This window comes from Maniola jurtina, chromosome 3, assembly GCF_905333055.1.
Source record: "Maniola jurtina chromosome 3, ilManJurt1.1, whole genome shotgun sequence".
Lineage (NCBI taxonomy): Eukaryota > Metazoa > Arthropoda > Insecta > Lepidoptera > Nymphalidae > Maniola > Maniola jurtina.
The window spans coordinates 11,463,869-11,484,755 of NC_060031.1; the positions used below are offsets into that span (position 1 = coordinate 11,463,869).

The window sequence follows — 20,887 nt, forward strand, 5'->3', positions numbered from 1 at the left end:
TTTCAAGACTCATTTTTTTTCATAACTAGTCTAGTACTGAATGGTTTCCTTTGGGAGATAAATAGATATTAAAATATAACGTAATTATCATATATGCCCTGGTTAAATAGGTTCCTCACCGAAAGGTTTTACTTTGTATCCGTTGGGACATGGGATAATATTATGAATCATGTATCAATGGTAATACTTTAAATGTGATTCGCCAATGCCCTCCAAAATTTGCTGTATATTTTTGAATATGTCACGTCCATTTGGCAAGCCTGAATTGAGGCCAGATCATTGTGAAATTTCGTGTTCAGATTCGGAATAGCATAAATTCCCGCATGAATCGGGTTCCTTGAGAATAACAAACAATTTCTAATATGCAATCCGATACCCTTAATCACTCGGGCGAAGAATTTCATTACGGCTGCTGATCTCTCCTTCACTTCCAGTTCCGTTTTCCTTGTTTTTCTACTTTCCCTATCGTTACGTTCTAATAAAACTTTTGTTTTTGATATTTCTGGATCCATTGTTAGTTCAGTGTTTTTTGATATTATTTCATTGTATGATTATTAGGATTTATTTGGAATGCTAGTATTTTATATTGTATATCAGCCTGCAAACGAAACGTTGGGGTACTTCGTAACTAAGGATGTTGAATATACCAAGCACCAACAACGTGAGCTGCGTTTGCGATTTGTACCTATTCAAACCAAATAATGCAGTTGTCGGCATTTCAATCAAACATGATGGTCTTGATTCACCGGAAATGGTTATCGGGATGGAACCGGAAATAGTCATGAACGGTCCAATCCTCGTCGAACCTGTAAAACTGAAGCGGATTTGCAACATCGAAACATTTTACTACCTACTACTAACAAAATAATCAATTATATTTATTTTTGACTCTCTTATAACATATTAATAAACTAATTGGCAGCACTTAACTTGAGTGGAAGTCCCCAATTAGTATGCCAGTCAGGCGTTATCGCGGCTCATTAGGTTCCATTATCGTAGCGGGAGCAATCGTGTTCTGATTGACAATCGCTATTCACTCCATGCTGTGGACCCTTAAGGGCGCAGTGGATTATGAATTGAATTATTCAAACGCTTCAATTATGTACTGTTAACCTCAATGATTTATGTCCCAGCAATTTGGCCTTAATCTTTGATACAGTTTATAAAATTAAATCAATCATTATAATTATTATGTTGATTGTTGACGCAATGTGAATAGCTTCGATACATAAAGTTTATTTATAGAAGTGGTATTGTATTTCTTTGCATTCTACTGATATTTATACTTACAATCTCTTTAGTAGGTATTTTTGTGTTATTTGCCGATTTCGTCAAGGGACTTGGATGTAAATTATAGCATCAGTCACTTTCCAGTTGTTTCTTATTCGCGAATATCCATTTTGACTTGTAAACATTGCATATATGGTTTTATGGGTGTTTATTATCGTCTGTAAGAGAATACGAATTATAGGATATTATTGTTTACCAGAAAAAGCTATAGTTGAGTGTTGTACTTATAACATTGTTTCCAAATTTATGATTCATTGCTATGAAAACCAATAAACATGCAGTAAGTACTTATATGTATACATCCAGTGAAATAAATATTTCATTGATGCTCAGTTATGGATGATCAATTTCTCACAAAAGTATGTATAATTTACGAATAGCCTCAATGTTATCAATTTCCGTAGGCAATTTATTCACGAATCGAGTTACCTTTGATAGGATCGCGGTAGTAACGTGGCCGCCAACTCGGTCAGATGTATTTTTGTTCACAGTTAGTAGGTCTGGAACTACTCGTAAATGATTAACTAGCAGTTACATAACACTGGATTCACCAATTCGTATTCTTTTTGCTTAGTAATAAGTTAAGCTAGCTGATGCCTAGTTTCATGGTTTTTAACAACTCGTTACATATATATATATATATATATATATATATATACTATGTAACTATAGCAATCTTTGGCACTTTGTAAGATTTTAGTCCAATGCTACATTATTGTCATTGAATAATTACTAGGAATTGTAATTACCATTGAGAATTGCATTTGCCGTAGGCAGCAGCTGCTAGGTAAACTGCATCAATTGCCGACAAGCCTACATTGATGACACGAGAACGAACCGCGTAATTGCCCTTAATTGACAAATTACCATCTGTACGCCGGGAAAGTGGCATATGATACATCAACAGCTTCAATTGATGTTAAAATTCGGCTGAACCTCGTAGAGCTAAATGCATGTTTCGTATTTTTCTCTTATCCTGTACACATAGACGCTGTGAATACAACCTTGAAAGTGGACTGAATACGACAATCTATCTCAAGTATTTACATTTTTTAAAGTTTGTATGTCTGTCTATATGACGTTAGCTTGGTGTTCTAGCAAATATTGGAACAACATTTGCATTTTCCACTGTCTAAGTTTCTATAGCAACTATATTTTCTTGTTTTAATAATTAAGCTTCTTTGTGCATATAATTGTCAAATCAGTAACGTGGTTCATCGCATTGGTTGTGAACTTGACCACAACATCAATGTCATTCAAATCGTGCTTAAATAATAATATAATGCCTGTTGTCAAGCACTCTTGTTAATGAAATGGACAAATAAAATACGCGCACCGGCATGGCAATTACATCATCTTCGTTCACCAGTATTTGGACAGTCAGATACAGAATATACTTAAAACACTATATTTACTGAACTCATATGAAGGCGCCCACCAGGTGTATTTACGAGTAGATAATAATCTAAGATGACTAATATCCTTCAAAACCTATTCCAATTTCCGATTCCCTGGCAGTAATTTCATGTAAAATATATTGAGCAAGCGTTGTCAGTAAATCAGCAATACGAATCAGTAAACGATACAACTTTTTCGTACGTTTTGTTCTTTGAAGATATATGCATATACGTAGGTTCTAAGTCTGACGTGTTACGTGATATTTATAATATTCAACTTTCAAGGACCTTCTCGATAGTCTCTGATTACTTATTCCGTAGGTATACTAACAACAGAATTTATTTTTATTCTTAAAAAAATTGCTACTAAGCACATAATATTCCGCTTATAGAATATACTGTTACAATATATTTGTTCACATCTGACTCATAAATTCTTTATGACGAACGTCCTATTTTCCATAACAATCCTACGTACATAATAATATATGAAAAATGCAGCATTGTGATGTAAATCCTGTTCTTTAAGAATTTGCAGTTATTATGGCAAAAAAGAATGGTCATTAAAATGCAGGTAACGCGTGTGTTCCCATAATAACTATATGAATTGAAGACGAACCGTTATACCTGTGAGAATACAATATGTAAGCGTTAGAACTGTTGATTGACTTATGTGTAACAGTTGAATGCAGTAATAATAATTCAAGACCATTTCAGGAATTAAAGTGTGGTGTGGTGTTCTTTAGAAGTAGGTAAAGTAACTAGATAAAAATCAAAAATTTTGAATTTAAAGAATAAAAGAAAATCAGATAGAATAAAATTGGCAATTGTAAAGACACATTTAATGAATTATGACAACAGTTACTTATTTAATGTCATATAAAAAGTAGCTTATATCCAAGATAACACATTATATGATTAGGTATATAATATTCATTCAACCTTGAACTTCAAGGAAAAACATCACATAGCTACGTTTGTAAAGGATTTACGTCATCATTATTTGCTTTAAGGTGCAATTTATCAACAACTTGTCTCTTAAATCGATAGGAATGGTCTAGAACATGTTAACGTACAGATATTAAATAATTGAATAAAATCATTTTTATTTATTAGAGACTAGCCCGGCGTGCGTTACTATGCAACCCATGCACCATATTGTATTGTGGTTTAGGATATTATTATATTCGAAATTTTCGCGATTGCCAACAACTTTTCAACTCAACCAGATGCGCGTACGCGTAGGAAACGAACAGACGTTAATGTTTACCTATTAAGAAAATAATATTTTTGTTTTAAATACAAATAGGTAAATCTAGACAGAAAGTGTGTTAAGGAAAAATGTTTTGATGTAATTATAATGATTGTAGAATGAAACATCCAATAAGAGATCGTTGGAGACATTGAATATAATATAAGTAGATGAAGATGCACACATTACGTATGAACAAAAGGTATGCTTAGTTTTCAGCAGACTACCTTCGTTACTGCAAATTAAAGTTTTCTAAGCTAAGTTCTTTACCTTTCTTCCGCATAACTGAAGTAAAGTGTAGGCGGAATAGGGTCTATGATGATTCTCAAAGCTTTACATAAGAATTATGATTATCGAACCCACGCGTTCTGACAAGGCCGGCCCGTTGCGCAGTTGTCGCAGATGATTAATCAGACTTCGGGCGATCAGTGCCGGACACACGTCTCAACTAGCCGGCTGGACCGTTACACCTCGTTTACTAATTTACACTTAAAACACACACTGTAAGTCTTATTATCTTTTCAATCTCATTTTCGTGTGGAGACCTCGGGGCCATGGAGCCTTAGTGCTAAAAAATTTTTACAAGACATTTCACTGCGGTTAATCGCCTCATCTGGTGACAGAAGCGCTGGCTCATTTTTTGCGCAAAGCATCAGCTTGGCTGTTCAGTGCGGAAAGGCATGATTTGTACAGTAATAAGATAAGGCTAGCGAGTATATTTCGATTGTAACATTTTCAATAAAAAAAAATCAATAACTTTATCTGCAACGTGTGACATAAACGGGAGTGAATCCTATAAATACCTTTAGCGTCATATTAAGTCTTATCAAGTTATCACTAACATCTAGAATATCGTATCATTTGAAAATATTCTAAAGTGTTTCTAAATTATTTCTTGAATCACCAAGTTAATCAAGCATCTTGACTTATTCTATACTGCTTTGTGTTTTTAATGAGTTTCTAGAGAGATTTTCAAAACTTCAGCAATTTTATCAAACTTAATTTTTTTTCATACAACATTCTACTTTTTACAAATAAAAATCTTTTAAGTGGTTTTAGGTAGTTTCCATTGTTATGTTTTGTAAAGTGTATTCATGTTGGATTAGACATAGTCCTTTGGAACATTTATTGTTTTATGTTTTGCATGAATTTTGTTTTCTTTGCTTTACGTGTATTTGTTTTTGTTGTCATAGACGGCAGTACACCGGACACAGTGCGAAAATTGAGTGAAGATTCATCTAGGAAATATTTATCGGGTGAGTTTCATTAAGTTTTGTAACCATTAGTTAAGAAATGAATGATTTTCTAGATATTATTAACATTGCATGAATACATGCCAAGCATGGATATGCTTTGTTTTTTATTTTGTTCGAGCGCATACAACATTGTTACGTCATTCCCTAGAGTCTTTTTATGTACATAGCATTTACGAGTTTCATTTTCATTATTATCATGCTTCTGCACGTCGATTGTGGGACAGATTTAATCGAAGCCGAAGAAGACGAAGTTAGCAGCAGTTTGCCGGACAGGCCGCGTTCACATCGCAAGGCATCTAGTAAGTTGTCCTATTAAATATACTAATTTGGTAGCAGTAGAACCATAGAAAGCCGGCGCAGTGTAAGGATAGTGAGCTATAGAATTCATACACCTGCATCACATCAGTAATAATACATATTTACTTAAAATCAAGGTGGAGGGATATTTCGTTGTAAGTAATAATAAAGGTTAAGGGAAAGAATAGCTTGTAACGTAATATAATTAACTACTACTATTAGCAGCACAGCACGAATAGTACACTCCAATATATAAAAGCATATAAACCTAATAGTGATAAAAAAAAATATACCTAATTGATATACCCAGGTGAATGAAGCATAAATTATAGATTATCTTGCATGAATAAATAATACGAATAATAACATAATTAAGTACAAGCCAGGCACGCGGTAAAAATCTGTAGTTAAGAAATTTAATATAATAAAAATAAATGCATATTCTAACTTCAAATTTAATTTTTACTCTAAACAATAACAGTAGACCGCCTACAGTACTTCGTCCCTACAAGATCTTTTGCTTCCAATTAACTCTATTGTGTTAAGAGTAGGTACAATAACACCGAATTTATCTTCCTCGTCTTTGTCTTTATTAAACGAAACGGTTGTAATCAATATTTACCGAGTCATTATCAGAATGAAACCTACTATTTGTGTAATTTTGAAGAAAATAAGCATATTTAGATCATGTATAGGCTTCTAGGCAAGCGTGTTCCCTTCTTCAACATAATATTGCTACTTTTCATCAAGCCCCTGATTCATTGCACGCGTAGTTTTCAATGTCTAACTAGAGTCTAGACATTGTGAGAACTTGACACCTCTTTAAACAAGAACTGTCAAGTTCGACGACGCAGAGTGAATTAACGAGTGTGTTACCATTTGAATAAATAAGAGTTCACGTGAGATTTTGGTCAAACGCATGCCTTTTTTGAATAAAAAAGTATGCAATGTGAAGCTTGGTAGTGTGCTGGTAGTAGTGGCTAATGCACGTGTGTGTCACTTGTGTGCGTCGCAGCCAGCAGCCGATCCAGTGTCACATCCATGGACGCCCTGTGGGAGAAACACCCGCGACGACTCAGTGAGGCCGGCTTGAGGCGTTCCTCAGGTAAGAGAACCACTACAAATTGTTGCATAACAAAACTATACAAACCTTGGAATAGAAAACATAATTTTAGCTGTAGAAATACTCAGATATCTCATGTACACATATTTTGTACTTAAGGAATAATTGGTCTATCTGGTACCTATACCTATCATAATTTTGAACACAAGTACATTTTTGTCCCTACATTCTGCATTATGGTTTCGCTGATTAATATTCAACAAAGCCTTATCAAAGTTACATTGCATGATGTAATGCCTAAATATTTTTGTTAATTGTTATGGAACAATTTGGTTATTCATTTAAATGTGTTCATTTTCACAATTATTTTTGCACTGTTTTCCATCGCAAATATTATGTACGCATTATGGGTGTTAAATGTAATGTTCAATGTACAGCTACTATGTAACGCATATTATGCAACAGGTATGTGCTTGGTGATTGCAATGCACTTATGTCATTTGAGCCCGCTGTCAGTAGATGGGTTCCTCAATGTCAAATGCAGTTTGTTACTTCAAATGATCACGACAGGCGAAAGTCCACAGGTGCACAAGTTGTGCTAAATCGTAGTCATATGCAAACAGGAATGCAAATAGTTCCGTAATGGCTGTTGCACTTACATTAGCAATATTCAAGTCATGTGTGCATCGTAAATGTGCGTGAAGAATGGAGAATGTGAGGGGTATCCATATTCAACTGACTATAAATTTCAGTCCTTGTAAAGAAAGCCACTTTCTTTTGAATATTTTCTCTTAATGGTGTATATCGTAAGATCTCGGGGATTTACATAATTGCTTGGAGTTACGTCTAATGTTTTGCAATACTGGAATTCCAGATCACAGTGTCGTGCTAACTGAGGACACGGACAGTTTTATAATCGGCGAACGAGTATGGGTGGGTGGCACCAAAGCCGGCCAGATCGCTTACATCGGTGAAACACAGTTCGCTCCGGGCGATTGGGCCGGCATCGTTCTCGATGATCCTATAGGTATGCGATTGCTTGAAACTGGTCAACCTAAAATACTAATTACAATAAATCAAAGTTTTGAATGTTTTTTTTAATGTTTCGGCTTTTTTCAGGTAAAAATGACGGTTCGGTAGCTGGGTTTCGTTATTTCCAATGCCCTGAAAAACGAGGTGTATTTTCTCGCCTCACTAGATTGACAAGAGAACCGATCATAAGTCACGCACCACACGATGCTTCCCCGATATCCGACGCCGGAAGCGTGTTCGAACGTCCACCTTCAGGCTCCGCGAGGCCCAGGCGGACGCTCTCACCGAACGGCAGTGTACGAAGCATCGTCAGCAGCAAGATGAGTATGTAGAGTTCTTACTCTCTAAATAAGTTAGCTGTTTTAACAGGATATTTCAAGTTTATACTTTTGTAGATGCTTCCATTTCGACCACCACTAACGCAGACCTTCGCCTTGGCGATCGAGTAATAGTATCGAGTAGCAGAGGCAGTAAGGCCGGTACTCTACGGTATGTGGGCGTCACCGAATTTGCGCCCGGCGTTTGGGGAGGTGTTGAATTGGATGACCCTCTAGGGAAAAACGATGGGTCCGTTGATGGCAAAAGGTAAAAATTGGCAAATATCTTAATTTCCAGATTTATTGTACCTATTTTTAAACTGTTATAAATAATATTCGTAAAATGTAAATCTGTTGCAGATACTTTGAGTGTGCTCCTCGTTTCGGTCTGTTCGCGCCGATTACGAAGGTGTCGCGGTCGCCGTCGAACCGCAAGCCCGGGGCCTGCGCTATCCACAGCAACGGTCGCGCGACTCCCCTGCGCCGTTCCAACTCGCGCGAATCGCTGACGTCGCTCGGAACTTCGATCGCGTCTTCCCGTGCGGGGGTGAGACTCGGGGTGACGTCGCTGGGTGCTCAGGTAGGCTAGCCCCGCGCGCGCTCCGCCGAGCCGCCCGCCCCGCGCTCGCCGCGACCGCCGCGCGCGCTCGCGCGACCCCACCGCAGCGCCCCCAGCCTGCTCGACAAGACGCTGCTCGTGAAGCACGTGGAGATGGACCGCTGCGCGCTCATCGCTCTGCCGCAGCCGCGCGTGTACTACGACGTGGTGTTCCGCGCCGCGGGCGGTGACGCGCTCGTCCCGCGCAGGCGGAACGAGTCGCTGCCCAAGTCGTGGCGCTGCTCGGAGAGCGTAGTGAGCGTGGAGCGCCAGGAGCGCTCGCGGCGCAGCGTGTCCAGCTCGAGCTCGGGGTCGGCGAGCTCGCGCGGCGGCGAGGTGGTGCGCTGGGGCGGGCGGCCGGGAGCCGTGACGAGGGCCAGCCGGGGCCCGGCTACGGACCTGTTCGTGGAGTTGCCGCCGTCGCGCACTCACTTCTCGGGCTTCGGAAAGAGCTACCATTTCTCTTGCGTGTCGCCCTTCCAGTTCACATATCCCTATGTCGTCTACATTTGAGCTTGCCGTTCCTATCAGTACCTAAGTATTTTATCGTTATTTATAATCGGCTGTGGTTATTCTCTATCATCCCTAGTATTTAACGCAAAGTACAAATATACACATTGTTACGATTTTCGTATTCCCTCACTTTTATTCATGGTGCGATCCAATGTTAAAATCAGTGTCCGTCCTACTCACAATTATTATTTTCCTACTACGCAAATGACAGCGACAGGTAAACATGCAAGAGTAATGGTAAGTAGAAGTAGCTTTCGTTTGCATGTTATAGTTTTAAATGTTTGGTCTGTAGCTGGCACTCCCTTGGTTTGGCCCTTGTGTTAATTTCTCTTAATTTATCATTTACGATTCCGTAATTCTTTGAAAATATAATTTTATTCATTGATTGAATCGCGAATGATGATTATTGTTATTATTTTAATTTCATGGTTTTTATTATTTCATAGTTCCTCATTTTATAGTTTTAAAGAAGCTTTTTAAAGGTGCTTGATAGCATTTAGTTTGATATCAACTTAATGAGACTGCAGTAGGACTCGTATGTTTATTATAATTTAACTGTGATATTACGAATAAGAGACTTCCCTATAAATGTGTTTTAAAAGTACTATTATGTTTTTCTATATATGTACTCGTATCGTATATAATTGCTAATTTATTAACATGTTTTATTTTGCTTAATAATAAAATTCGTATTTTATAATTTGGTATGACTTTTGACAATAACGTTAGCCAGAAAATTAAGTAGGTACGGTACATAATATATTCCGTACTTTGATCTACGATGACCATTGATACTTGATGACTATTTTTAAAAAAATACTACAGTTATTTCAAGAATCTTTAAAATTAGTATGTACATACTATTTATTGATAGACGCACTGAATAACTTTAATGGATTAATGGATATCCAGTCTTTCTTATTATACCATAATTATAATCATATCGAGTGAATATAAACCACTATAATTTTATTAAATTAATGATATCTTTCAGAAATTATATTTTGCATTATTTTTATATTAGAAAAAATATATATTTTTTCATTTTGTTTTCGAACCGCACAGTGTACTAAATTCATGTAGTGATTTTTGTTCTAACCCACGTTTTTATGTGTTCAATATTTATTAAACTTCTGATGGTCAAAAAAATTTGAAAACATTTTGATAGTCAAAAGTTTATTTTTACATGCAGTATTTTATAATAAGCGGTAAGAACTGAGTGCGCTAACGTGTGTTGTTTTTATGTTTTCCGCGCATGTGCACGATCACTAACGTCACGTCACGTCACGTTACGTCACGTCACGTCACGCGCGACAGCGGGCTGGTCCACGCGCGTCCTCTACCCCGGTGTCGGCGAAGAACGCGTTGCAGGTACAGTACGCTACTATTGTCGCGCGGTAAATCGGACGGTCGTGTGTCACTCTTCAAAAATATACGCCAATTATTCCTTAACAAAGTCAGCCAATTGATTAATAACAATGATTGGGATCCCTATACATATTCGGTGTAGTTCAGGAAATATTATTAATCAAACTCAAGACAACAATTTTGCTTTGTCAATCATTCTTTATTAATTTACTACAAAACAAGGTTTTGTTAAAGAGTTGGTGACAGGTTCATTATTGAAGAGGTACCTGGGATATTTCCATCATAATCGATCCTTATGTCTGACTTCACCAAATTATTTATTACAATGCGATATTTTCTAGTATTGTCATTAAACACGTTATTTTTAGAATCAAAATTTCTTCCTGACTATGTTTGGAGTAGATTTTATATGATTCCAACAAATTTGATAAAAGTCAAACTTATATATCTTATATAAAGACATATATAAAGTAGGCTGTTAAAATTACTTTTAGTCCTTCTTGTTTTGAAGAAGAATAATCAAAGGAATTACTTATTTGGCTGATTGTTGTTGAAGATTAATTTTGCTTTTAAGTTCTCTTTTTGAAGTTTAACACACGATTGGATACAAAGGCCACCGCACTTCAATAGTAGACTTCTATTAATTGATTGTACTGCATCTGCAGCACAATTTGAGAATCGAAGTTTTGTGATGATCAGTCAGCATGATGAAATGCATTTAGTTGGTAATCGACAGATTTTCTATGAAAACCCAACTTAAGCGATACACAATAAACTGTACGAAACTATCAAAAATATTGTCGATTATGACCGATGTGTTGATACACATAAAATAAAAATTACTCGAATATTCTCGATGAGAAGTTTTCGTACAAGATATAAAACGTAATAGAAAACCTGTATAACGCCAATATAATAAGATGTAAGCAATGGAAACGTACAACGATAAGATTTGTCTTTTGTTTTGAAGTGTTTTACTTACAAACTAAATATTAACATAATCATAATCCAGACTTTTTTACAGATGCCTTATTAGTTTTTAAATATAATATAACTTGACATTGTCAATTACTGCACAGTATAGTACAAAATATGTAAGCTTTTCCAATCATGTTCCAATCACCATTTTAACTTAGCGACAAAATGTATCGAAATGTGATCAATTTTTTCAAAGTAGGACGAAAATGCTTAGCTTTGCAATGCAACACTGTGATATTGTTTGGTTTTTGTAATAATTTTTTTTTTCTCAATATTATGTTGATCGCACATTTCGGACAAATTGCACGGCCTGTGCGACTTGTCCGGAGTGTGCAAAAACTGAACGCACCGCATTTTTAATACTGAAATTGTGTTTGATGTCAGTAACACGAGTCGCACCGCATCGTACACGCCAATTTCTGATGGCGTAATTAACATTCCCCGCATTAAGGATGCGATTCCACTGAATAGTAGAAGAGCGGCGTCAGTAGCAGATACCTCAGATAAACAAAATAAATTTGATTTCTTGGAGATGATTTGTCATTTGTCAGTAAAATCTGATTGGTTTATCCTTCACGTATATCCTAATTTGGTGTGCCGTTAAAGATAGTTGAAATCATTTGAATTTTGTTACTTACTGAAAAATGCGATGCGTTCTGAGCGTATGCGATAATGTGCGATCAACATTAACGGAAAATTTCGTACCATTTATTTTGGACTTTATTTATTTATTTATTTATTGTTATTTGTAATATTATATTTTAACAATTCTTACCAGTGCCTGTAAGTTTTGATAATATTCATAATCATTTATGGACTACTCACATTCTAAGAGCATTCCTTTATGTTAGAATAGTTTTTCTATTTAGTTTTATTTTATTTTATAAGATGACTACTTAATAATAATTATTGTGGTATGTTTAATAATATATTTTAGTGTAACATAGTCCTTAGTGATAGTTTGTAGCTCGTAACTTAATGGGAATGATGTTTAACTGAATGGATACACGTTTTAATAAAGTGTAACGGACATACTGTGTCTTATTAAATTCCTTCTTTCTTTTCTCCCTCTATTAGAGTGTAAATAATAAATATTTCCTAAACTAAACTGTGTCGTTTTATTATACTAATAGCTGTAAACTTGCTTGGTCGCATGTCTATGACGTATGTTTGTAAGTATTGAAAAGGGGCTTTGGTTTATATGATTGTATATAGCAAAGAAAATTCTAGATTTTCCTTTAAACACAACTCTGTCCAGCTGAAAACAAAAACCTATGTTAGTACAAACAAGTACTTCTATATTACGTAGGTACAGTAGCCTTTTTTGATGTTTTACACATCAAAAATATGGGTAAAATTCCAAAATTTAATCTCTTTTTAACCCCCGACCCAAAAAGAGGGGTGTTATAAGTTTGACGTGTGTATCTGTGTATCTGTGTGTCTGTGTATCTGTGTATCTGTGTATCTGTCTGTGGCATCGTAGCGCCTAAACGAATGAACCGATTTTAATTTAGTTTTTTTTGTTTGAAAGGTGGCTTGATCGAGAGTGTTCTTAGCTATAATCTAAAAAAATTGGTTCAGCCGTTTAAGAGTTATCAGCTCTTTTCTAGTTTTCTTGTAGAAAAGAAGGTTAGATAACCGTTAGGTTCATAATATTATGTCAATAGACAAATGTCAAGCTGTCAAGATGGACGTTGCCTAAATACATAATTATTTATTTGAAAATGATGTTTTGGAAAACTCAAATACTTTGGATCGTCGGGGGTGTTATAAATTTTTAATTTACACTTGTTATTTGAGAAATTTCAACTTACTGACGTTTGAAGACTTCGCTGTGTGTAGATCAGATTTTGAAATGGATACAGTACATTATAATCCGAAAGTACAGGGAGAATGTGCAGATTTATTTTTGACACGTTTTTCAATTGCCTTTGAAAAATCCGTTATAATGAAGTAGGTAATAAAACATTATTCAAGATAATTATTTTCCTAGAACTCGCAATAATAAGAGATTAAAATGTCGAGTCGAGGCTTAGTGACTTCTTTTTACATTTAATGACGTCCTTACTTGCAAGATAAATAGATAAAGAAAATAATTGTCTGTTCGTACTTGAAGAATTTATTCCTGCTTAGACACTTTGTTGTACAGGAAAAACTTATTCCCTTATTATAAATGCGAAAATGTGTTTGTTGGTTTGTCCTTCAATCACGCTGCACGGATAGACGTTATTTTTTGCATGGGTAATGGGTATAGTTGAGGACCTGGAAAGTGACATCGGTCTCTATTTATCCCGAAAAATGAAAGAATTTCCGCTTGATTTTTAAAACTATTTCCACGTGGACGAAGTCGCGTGTATCAACTAGTAATACAATAAATCAACCTTATCGTTTAACTATGTATAGGTAAATATTAGGTTTCTTAGCCTGTATGATGTATTAATACTTAGGTGATAACTGACAGAAAGTGTGGATTAGACTCTCAGGGTTGATTCACACTGACCCAGAGTCGATTCGAATCGAAGCGATAATCTAAAAATTTTGTGGGGAAAAAAAACGACGAAAAGATGTTTTCGTCGTATTTCCTCGGGTAAAAAATTAATAATAATAATTAGTGCTTCCTTGTGAATATAGAGGTCAAAAGGTATCATGTATAAAATTTGACTCATTCCGATTCGCTTTGACTCTGCGTCAGTGCGAATCGACCCTATCGCCAGAATGCATAAGGGCAAGAGGTACCGGGTTCAATTCCCGGTGGGTAATAAATAGGTACGATTTAATGAAAAATCTATGAGTTGATTATTTCGAAACCATTATAAGAATGAATGACAAAAATTACTTTAGTAAAATTGTACATCACAGTTAGGTATGTACATAAATATCAATTTCGTCTTAAGTGAGTAATTTAATTAATTTTATATCATTGATGCAGCATCAGTTGCATAATTTATCATCTGAATAGAGCCTTTTTAATTTGATAATAACTTAATAAGTTATCTGTTGACTAGGATCTCATCTGCTAATAAGTAACGATGTAGTCTTAGATGGAAGCGGACTAACTTCGAAGAGATATGCCAGTAATTAAAGTCCATATCCCTTCGGTTTCTAGGAATAGGGATGAGCGGCGATATCCTAGTACTGGGCCAGCGTCCCATCCTCCTCGTACTGCCTTACACGCCTACAGCCTTAAACACTTCTCATTCTGAGAGTAGACTCATGATCAGTAGTGGGCTGGCGACGGATTGATCATGATGATGAATCGGTTTCTACGCGGCATAGTACTGGAAAATGCTAAATGGCTCGGCTGAACAGCTGTGTAGGGTGGTAAAAATTAGCCACGGCCTTAGCTCCCCACCAGACCAGACTGAATTAAAAAGACGAAAGCCTATTCAAAATTCTTTTTAAAGGGGATTTCAACCCCTAACATCGATCGAATATAGCTCAAAGGTTATTATATAGATTCCAGACGGCGGCGGTTCGCTCCCTCTGTTGAATTTGGCAATCGCCCAACTGAGCCCGAAATTCAGTATTGCGTTCGTTCTAAGTTCATTGAAATGAAAATGCCGCTGCACCACACTGCATGCGCGCTGGATTTGTACCGCAAATCCCGTGATTAAAATGTTGGTACGTCATTTTTAAAAACTTATATAAAATAACTAGCTCTATCCGCGATTTGTTTCTTGAATCATTTCTTTTTCCGGGGATTAAAAGTAGATAGATATCCTACGTCCTTCTCCAAATATCAGTTTCATAACAACAAATCGATTGACGCCTTATTCATCAAACTCGGCTTAGAAGTTAAGCCGCTACGATGGAACACACCTAAATACAAACCTACATAATACATACATACCTATATAGACTGCAAAAATCATAACCCTTCCTTTTGGCTTTGCCGTAGTCGGGTAAAAACTACAAACTTAATAGGTATCCGGCCGTGCATTTCTTTTAGCTCGGGATTTCTTAAGAGCTGTAGATAAGATATCTAGGACATAATATCCTTTTTCATTCCCTCTAAAGATTTTCTTTTGCGCTCCTTATGGAGATCTGCGGCGCTTTCGCTTATGAATAGGTAGGGTACAGCTTTTGAGTACGTTTTTTTTTTTGATTCTTTTTCAATTTTCCAGCCTAGTATTTTTTACTCTTTTATAACACTCTTCCTGACTTACCTAATATTCTAATTGTTTCAAGAAGTCATTTGCCAATTCCTTTATTAGGTATCTTGCATTCTTTTTATTACCTAGGTCCTGTTAATGTTTATTATATTATCATAATGTCTAACAATCTATATATCTTTATTGAAACACTAAGAATAGGGTGTAGTCGTTAAGTACCTATACCTATCCAATACCTAAAGTATCGAAGTCCGATCTGGTTTATGGTGAACCAGTAGTTCATAATGTTTAATTAGTATATTAGATCTCTTTTCTGAAGTGATAGACCAAATCCGCAGTCCCAACTCACAAACCAGGCACTTTATTATCAGTACCTATCTAAGTTGTATAGCACAGAATATATAATAGTATAGGTAATCTTAGCCGTATATGTTTATATATACCTACCTTTACTACGGATTAATGATATAAAGTTAAACCCGACTGCCATCGTCTTAATAAACGTCATTCATCACAATCGGCCCAGTAGTTTAGGCGCTACGGTGGAACACACAGAATCTGGATACAAACATACATACATAGACTCAACATAGACTGCTAAAATTCCTCCCTTTTGGCTTTGCCGCAGTCGGGTAGAAACTATGTTATTGAAGTTTTTTACGTCCAAAAGATCTAATATTAGAGCTAAGTATGGCATGCTTACGTAATTCCGATCATTGGAATGAGCATAAAGATAGACATTACGTTGAAAATTACCTAGTGGCTAATACAAATATGACACGTAAACGTAGGCGGGTGGTAATGTGCGATCACAACTCCTGTAATAGATACGAGCGATCACGTTTCCATTCCATATTAGTGTTTAGGTAATATCTAACTGCCTACACGTAGTTTTTCACCTGTCTAATTGGTAATCACCATATTCATGACTACTTCATACTGTAGGTTCGTAACATCCACTCCTCACAAAATTAATGTCTTAAACTTTATAATTCGTAATGATTGCCTCTTTGTTTAGCAGAATCCGAACACCTAAGATTTATTTTAAGATTAAGAAAAAGTACCTACTAACAACGAAACCATAGGGGCGTATCCGCATTATATCATTACTCTTCAGGCTTTTCAGGCGATAGAAACTACTAAATAACTGACTAACAAACAGAAGTCAAAAAGTATTTCATTATTTTTTTAAAACCTACATAGTTCATTCAGGCTAGCTCTCGCTAGTATTGAAATTGAAAAGCCACAAGTGAAAAGCCAATTCGTCACTTTCAGTTATCCGAGTCCTTAGTCCGCCCTTATGGTTTGGAGCCCAGGATATGGTTTGCATACATACTACCGACCGCTCAATTTAACCTGATAGTAGAAATTATAATACGATATACAATATACATATTTAAAAAACTACGCTCTTGTTTAAAGAAGGTCCATGGTGTGTTTAATACCTTCACTCGAACCAGAAATCACTAACAGGGTATCAAAATATCAATAGCTTGAGGACATCGCAAAAGATTTCTCGCTGTTTGGTAGTACCATTTTCATTCGGCTTGTGGAGATCCCTACATGGAACATATGTCGAGCAATGTATAACAATAATGATACTTATAACCATAGTATGTAGTTATACCGTAACGCAGAATTAGCTAATTCTTAGACATTTTACGTAGTTTTTAATTAAATTATGATGTCCGCTGAAATACGCAAAAGGTCTGTTCGTACAGTCATAACTCATAACCATACCCATGTGGGTTAACTGATTTCAACTCTTACTCTACCATAGAAATAAATATGAATCCACCTGCTTACAGTTATTTTTGTACCGATTGCGAAACTTATTTTTAAAGTAGATAAGTATTAGGTACCTATCTATCCACCCTAATAACTTGCGAGGCATTTGTTACAGTGAGTTCGATTGGTTGTAAGTGGATTTCTTATGTAACAAGATCAAACGAGCACTAGATTGACTAATTGGCTATCTTGTTATTAGCTGCGCCACTGCAGTATAACAATGTACTGTGTAATTATTAAGCCTGAACATTATACCTAGCTACGTACCTACGTATGTTATGTCTAGATACTACAATGTAGAGAATAATGGACATAATCTTTATAGAAAAAAAAATTAAATTATTGTTATAATATATCACCTTAAGAGAAAAATACAAAAATGCTTTTAGGTGCTGATGAGTGGCAGAAATTAAAAAAATCTACTTATTGAGTTTTAATTCGTTTATCTTTAAGTCGTGGAGGTGTGGTAATACTAATGAAGCAACTTCGGAAGCAGCAACTGGATTGCCGAGATGGGAATTATACTTTGCTATGTGGAGCTCTAATGTTCATCTCGATACTGAATGTTGATTACCAAAATTTACCAAAGAAGTCATGGTTCAAGAATGCCCAGGAAGACCCCGAAGCCGACGTTTCTATGCTTTTGGATATAAATAATTGTAAGCTCTACAGTTTGCAGTGATGTAAAACTTCTATTATTCACACTCGTCTAAAACTATAATCTGTTGTGCCTAATCGTAATCATTATTCTTATCATAAGATGTATTTTCACAAAAACAAAGTGACTAATAGCTTGTGTTACTCATTTAAAGAAAGATTTTATGTACCTTGGCAGAATATTGAAAATAACGTTTTTGACATGTAAAAACCATAAAATACTCTAGGTAAAAATGTATTTATTATGGCGTAAGTAAGTATACTCGTACTTAATATCTGAAGACAATAATTTTATCACATTCATATAGGAAAATAACGAGCCGAATGATTAATAATGATGATTGGAATATGATTAATATTTATAGAATAAACCTAGTTAACGCTGTGTTATTTAATTGGTGCATTTACCATAATATTGCCATAAATAAAACAGGAGATTCTACGAGAGAAACAGCAGCATCTGGAGCGGTTGATGCGTGAGAGGGAACTGGATCGAACGGAGCTCACGAAAGCATCGCTACAAGTTGATCGCACAGAAACCGCGCTTGCTCAGATAAAGAAAGAAGCAACACAGGTATGTTGATATTTATAATTAGTACTTTAATAAAACAGGAGACTACGGGAGAAACAGCAGCATCTGGAACGGTTGATGCGTGAGAGGGAACTGGGTCGAACGGAGCTCACGAAAGCATCGCTACAAGTTGATCGCACAGAAACCGCGTTTACTCAGATAAAGAAAGAAGTAATACAGGTATGTTGATATTTACTATTAGTACTTTAATAAAACAGGAGATTCTACGAGAGAAACAGCAGCATCTGGAGCGGTTGATGCGTGAGAGGGAACTGGATCGAACGGAACTCGCATAAATACAGCTATATATAATTTTATGTATGTATAAAAACCCAGGTACAAACTTTTTATCGGAAAACGTAGGCAACTGTCGTCCGACTATTCGCCGAGGAGTAAATTAATTTGTATCTACAAACATAGGCACGCAATAACTACTCTAACCATTAGAACCTGCGTTGTCCCTGCCCAATAGGTACATCTAATTGCTGGGTTTCACATTTATTTAATTTTATCTAAACAAATGCGTTTATTGTACTACTAGTTACTATACAACAATTCAATATTATAGGTAGGTACTTATATTAACAAATAAAATATCGATAGTTAGCAATTAATTTTTATTACAAAATTATTGTACAGGCAAACAACGAAAATGCGAAACTCAAGGCCGAACTGGACAAGCTCAATAAGATGCTGGAAGACGAACGACAGAAAGTCGAGGATCTCATGTTCAGGAACGAAGAAGAAAATATTAATAAGGAAGACTACAATGTAAGTAGCTTGATTTAACTATTTTAAATCGATTATGAACGATTGACTGCTATCCGACTTGATGAAAATTGGTAAAATAAAAAGTAAAATGAATTAGATTTTTATATAATCCTGTGGAGATGATACTGCCATTGGCGCCATTAGAATGCCATAAGCCTACTTTGTCGTATTAGTTTACAAATTGCGAAGTATCAAATTAAATTTGAATTTCGCGGGCAGACCCGTGCCCTGCACCTTAAACCAGCGGTTGAAGTGGAAAAGTTGTGAAATTAATATCGGTACCTAGTACCTACTCAACTTCTGACTTTAATTAAGGATCTTCAGGTCCATTTTACACTGACGCTATTGTGTTTAAATTATCGAATTCTATCAACGTTGGTAAAATGTAAAATCTCATACTAAGCAAACAGAATATCCTATACCTTGGCGATACGTGTGTGCTATACTTTCCGCGAATCACGCACACTACTGCTCCAAGGAGGCACCAATCTAATCGATTGCTTTTCTTTTTCAGAAATATAAGGAAGCCATGGAGGTACGTATCAATACTTTAAAAATCTATATGTAAGGGTTGGACCCCGTCTAAGCGGATATAAATTTACCGACCCCTCTGAATCTTTTGTACTCGCCCCATTCTTGTTTTCTCTAAGATCACTTCAAATTGCCACTCATCTCTCTAATAGCTTGATTGTAGCCTTTGTTGAGTGTAGCATTTATGTGATATTGTAGCACAGAATTATGTACTTTGGTCTTGGAAATGCCACTTCAAGTAGGTAGATCGATTTGCGTTTTTATCAATAATTATTGTTGAGCTTATGTCAATTTTTTTCACTTTTTCAGTTTAATTTATTCATTTGCAAAAAGATCGCAAGTTGTAGTTTGTAGTTCTGTATCACTGTCCCTATCCATCATACTTAAATAAACTATTTATAAAACATTGTAGCAAGAGAAAGAAGCGCGAGAAAAACTAATACGAGATTTAGAAGCGGAAGTAGCGCTTCAAGCCGCCCGTGCAGAGACCACCGCTGCAGCGCTGCGAGCGCTTGAAGACCAGCGGAATTCGGAGATGAGTGCCTTAGCTGAACAACACAAGGAAGAACTGGTAGCTGCACAAAGTAAGTAAAACATTTTATGGTCATCCTTGTACATGATTAAAATGTTTATCGGTAATATAAACTTCTTGGTTTCAGCTTTGTCATCGGAACTACAAAAGCTGCTCGACGAAGCTTACGCTCTTCTTAAAGAGAAGGAAAGCGAAAAAGATTCTCTCGGTAAGAGCATGTCGGAAGAACTGAGCAAAGTAAAAGCAGAATCCGAAAAGGCTCTAAATGAAGCTAAATCCAAAATAGCGATCGCTCAAACTGAATTTGAAACGCAGCTTTCAGTGCTCACGGCTAAGTTGCAACTGGCCGAATCTAAATTAGAGACTGAGAAACAAAATGTAGAAAGGTTAAATAAGGAAAATAGTCAAATAATTGTAGATCTTAAAAGTAAATTAATTTCACTCCAGGCAGCTGTTGATGATAAGACTCTAGAATTAAATAAAGGTAAAAATAATGTTATGTTTGTCTTGTATTGCTTGATTTTGTTTGCTGTTTGACATAATAATTTCTCGATATATTTCATT

The 20,887-nt window shown here is 35.9% G+C and overlaps 1 protein-coding gene across 14 annotated transcripts in view; it reads left to right on the forward strand.

Annotated features, from left to right (window-relative positions):
* The window catches only part of LOC123881198 (CAP-Gly domain-containing linker protein 1-like), a 60,126-nt gene that overhangs the window by 33,919 nt on the left and 5,320 nt on the right, over window positions 1–20,887 (forward strand). For 4 of the 14 annotated variants that reach the window (XM_045929865.1, XM_045929854.1, XM_045929855.1 and 1 more), the window contains 13 exons: window positions 5,133–5,195; window positions 5,420–5,494; window positions 6,508–6,597; window positions 7,430–7,582; window positions 7,675–7,911; window positions 7,983–8,172; window positions 8,265–8,484; window positions 10,333–10,386; window positions 18,352–18,492; window positions 19,129–19,260; window positions 19,775–19,795; window positions 20,204–20,375; window positions 20,451–20,807. In XM_045929865.1, coding sequence (XP_045785821.1) covers window positions 5,133–5,195; window positions 5,420–5,494; window positions 6,508–6,597; window positions 7,430–7,582; window positions 7,675–7,911; window positions 7,983–8,172; window positions 8,265–8,484; window positions 10,333–10,386; window positions 18,352–18,492; window positions 19,129–19,260; window positions 19,775–19,795; window positions 20,204–20,375; window positions 20,451–20,807 — 1,905 coding nt within the window. Of the gene's footprint in view, window positions 1–4,238; window positions 4,443–5,132; window positions 5,196–5,419; window positions 5,495–6,507; window positions 6,598–7,429; window positions 7,583–7,674; window positions 7,912–7,982; window positions 8,173–8,264; window positions 8,485–10,332; window positions 10,387–18,351; window positions 18,493–19,128; window positions 19,261–19,774; window positions 19,796–20,203; window positions 20,376–20,450; window positions 20,808–20,887 lie in introns of those variants that run through there. The other 10 variants (XM_045929857.1, XM_045929864.1, XM_045929861.1 and 7 more) reach the window with 8 other exon arrangements.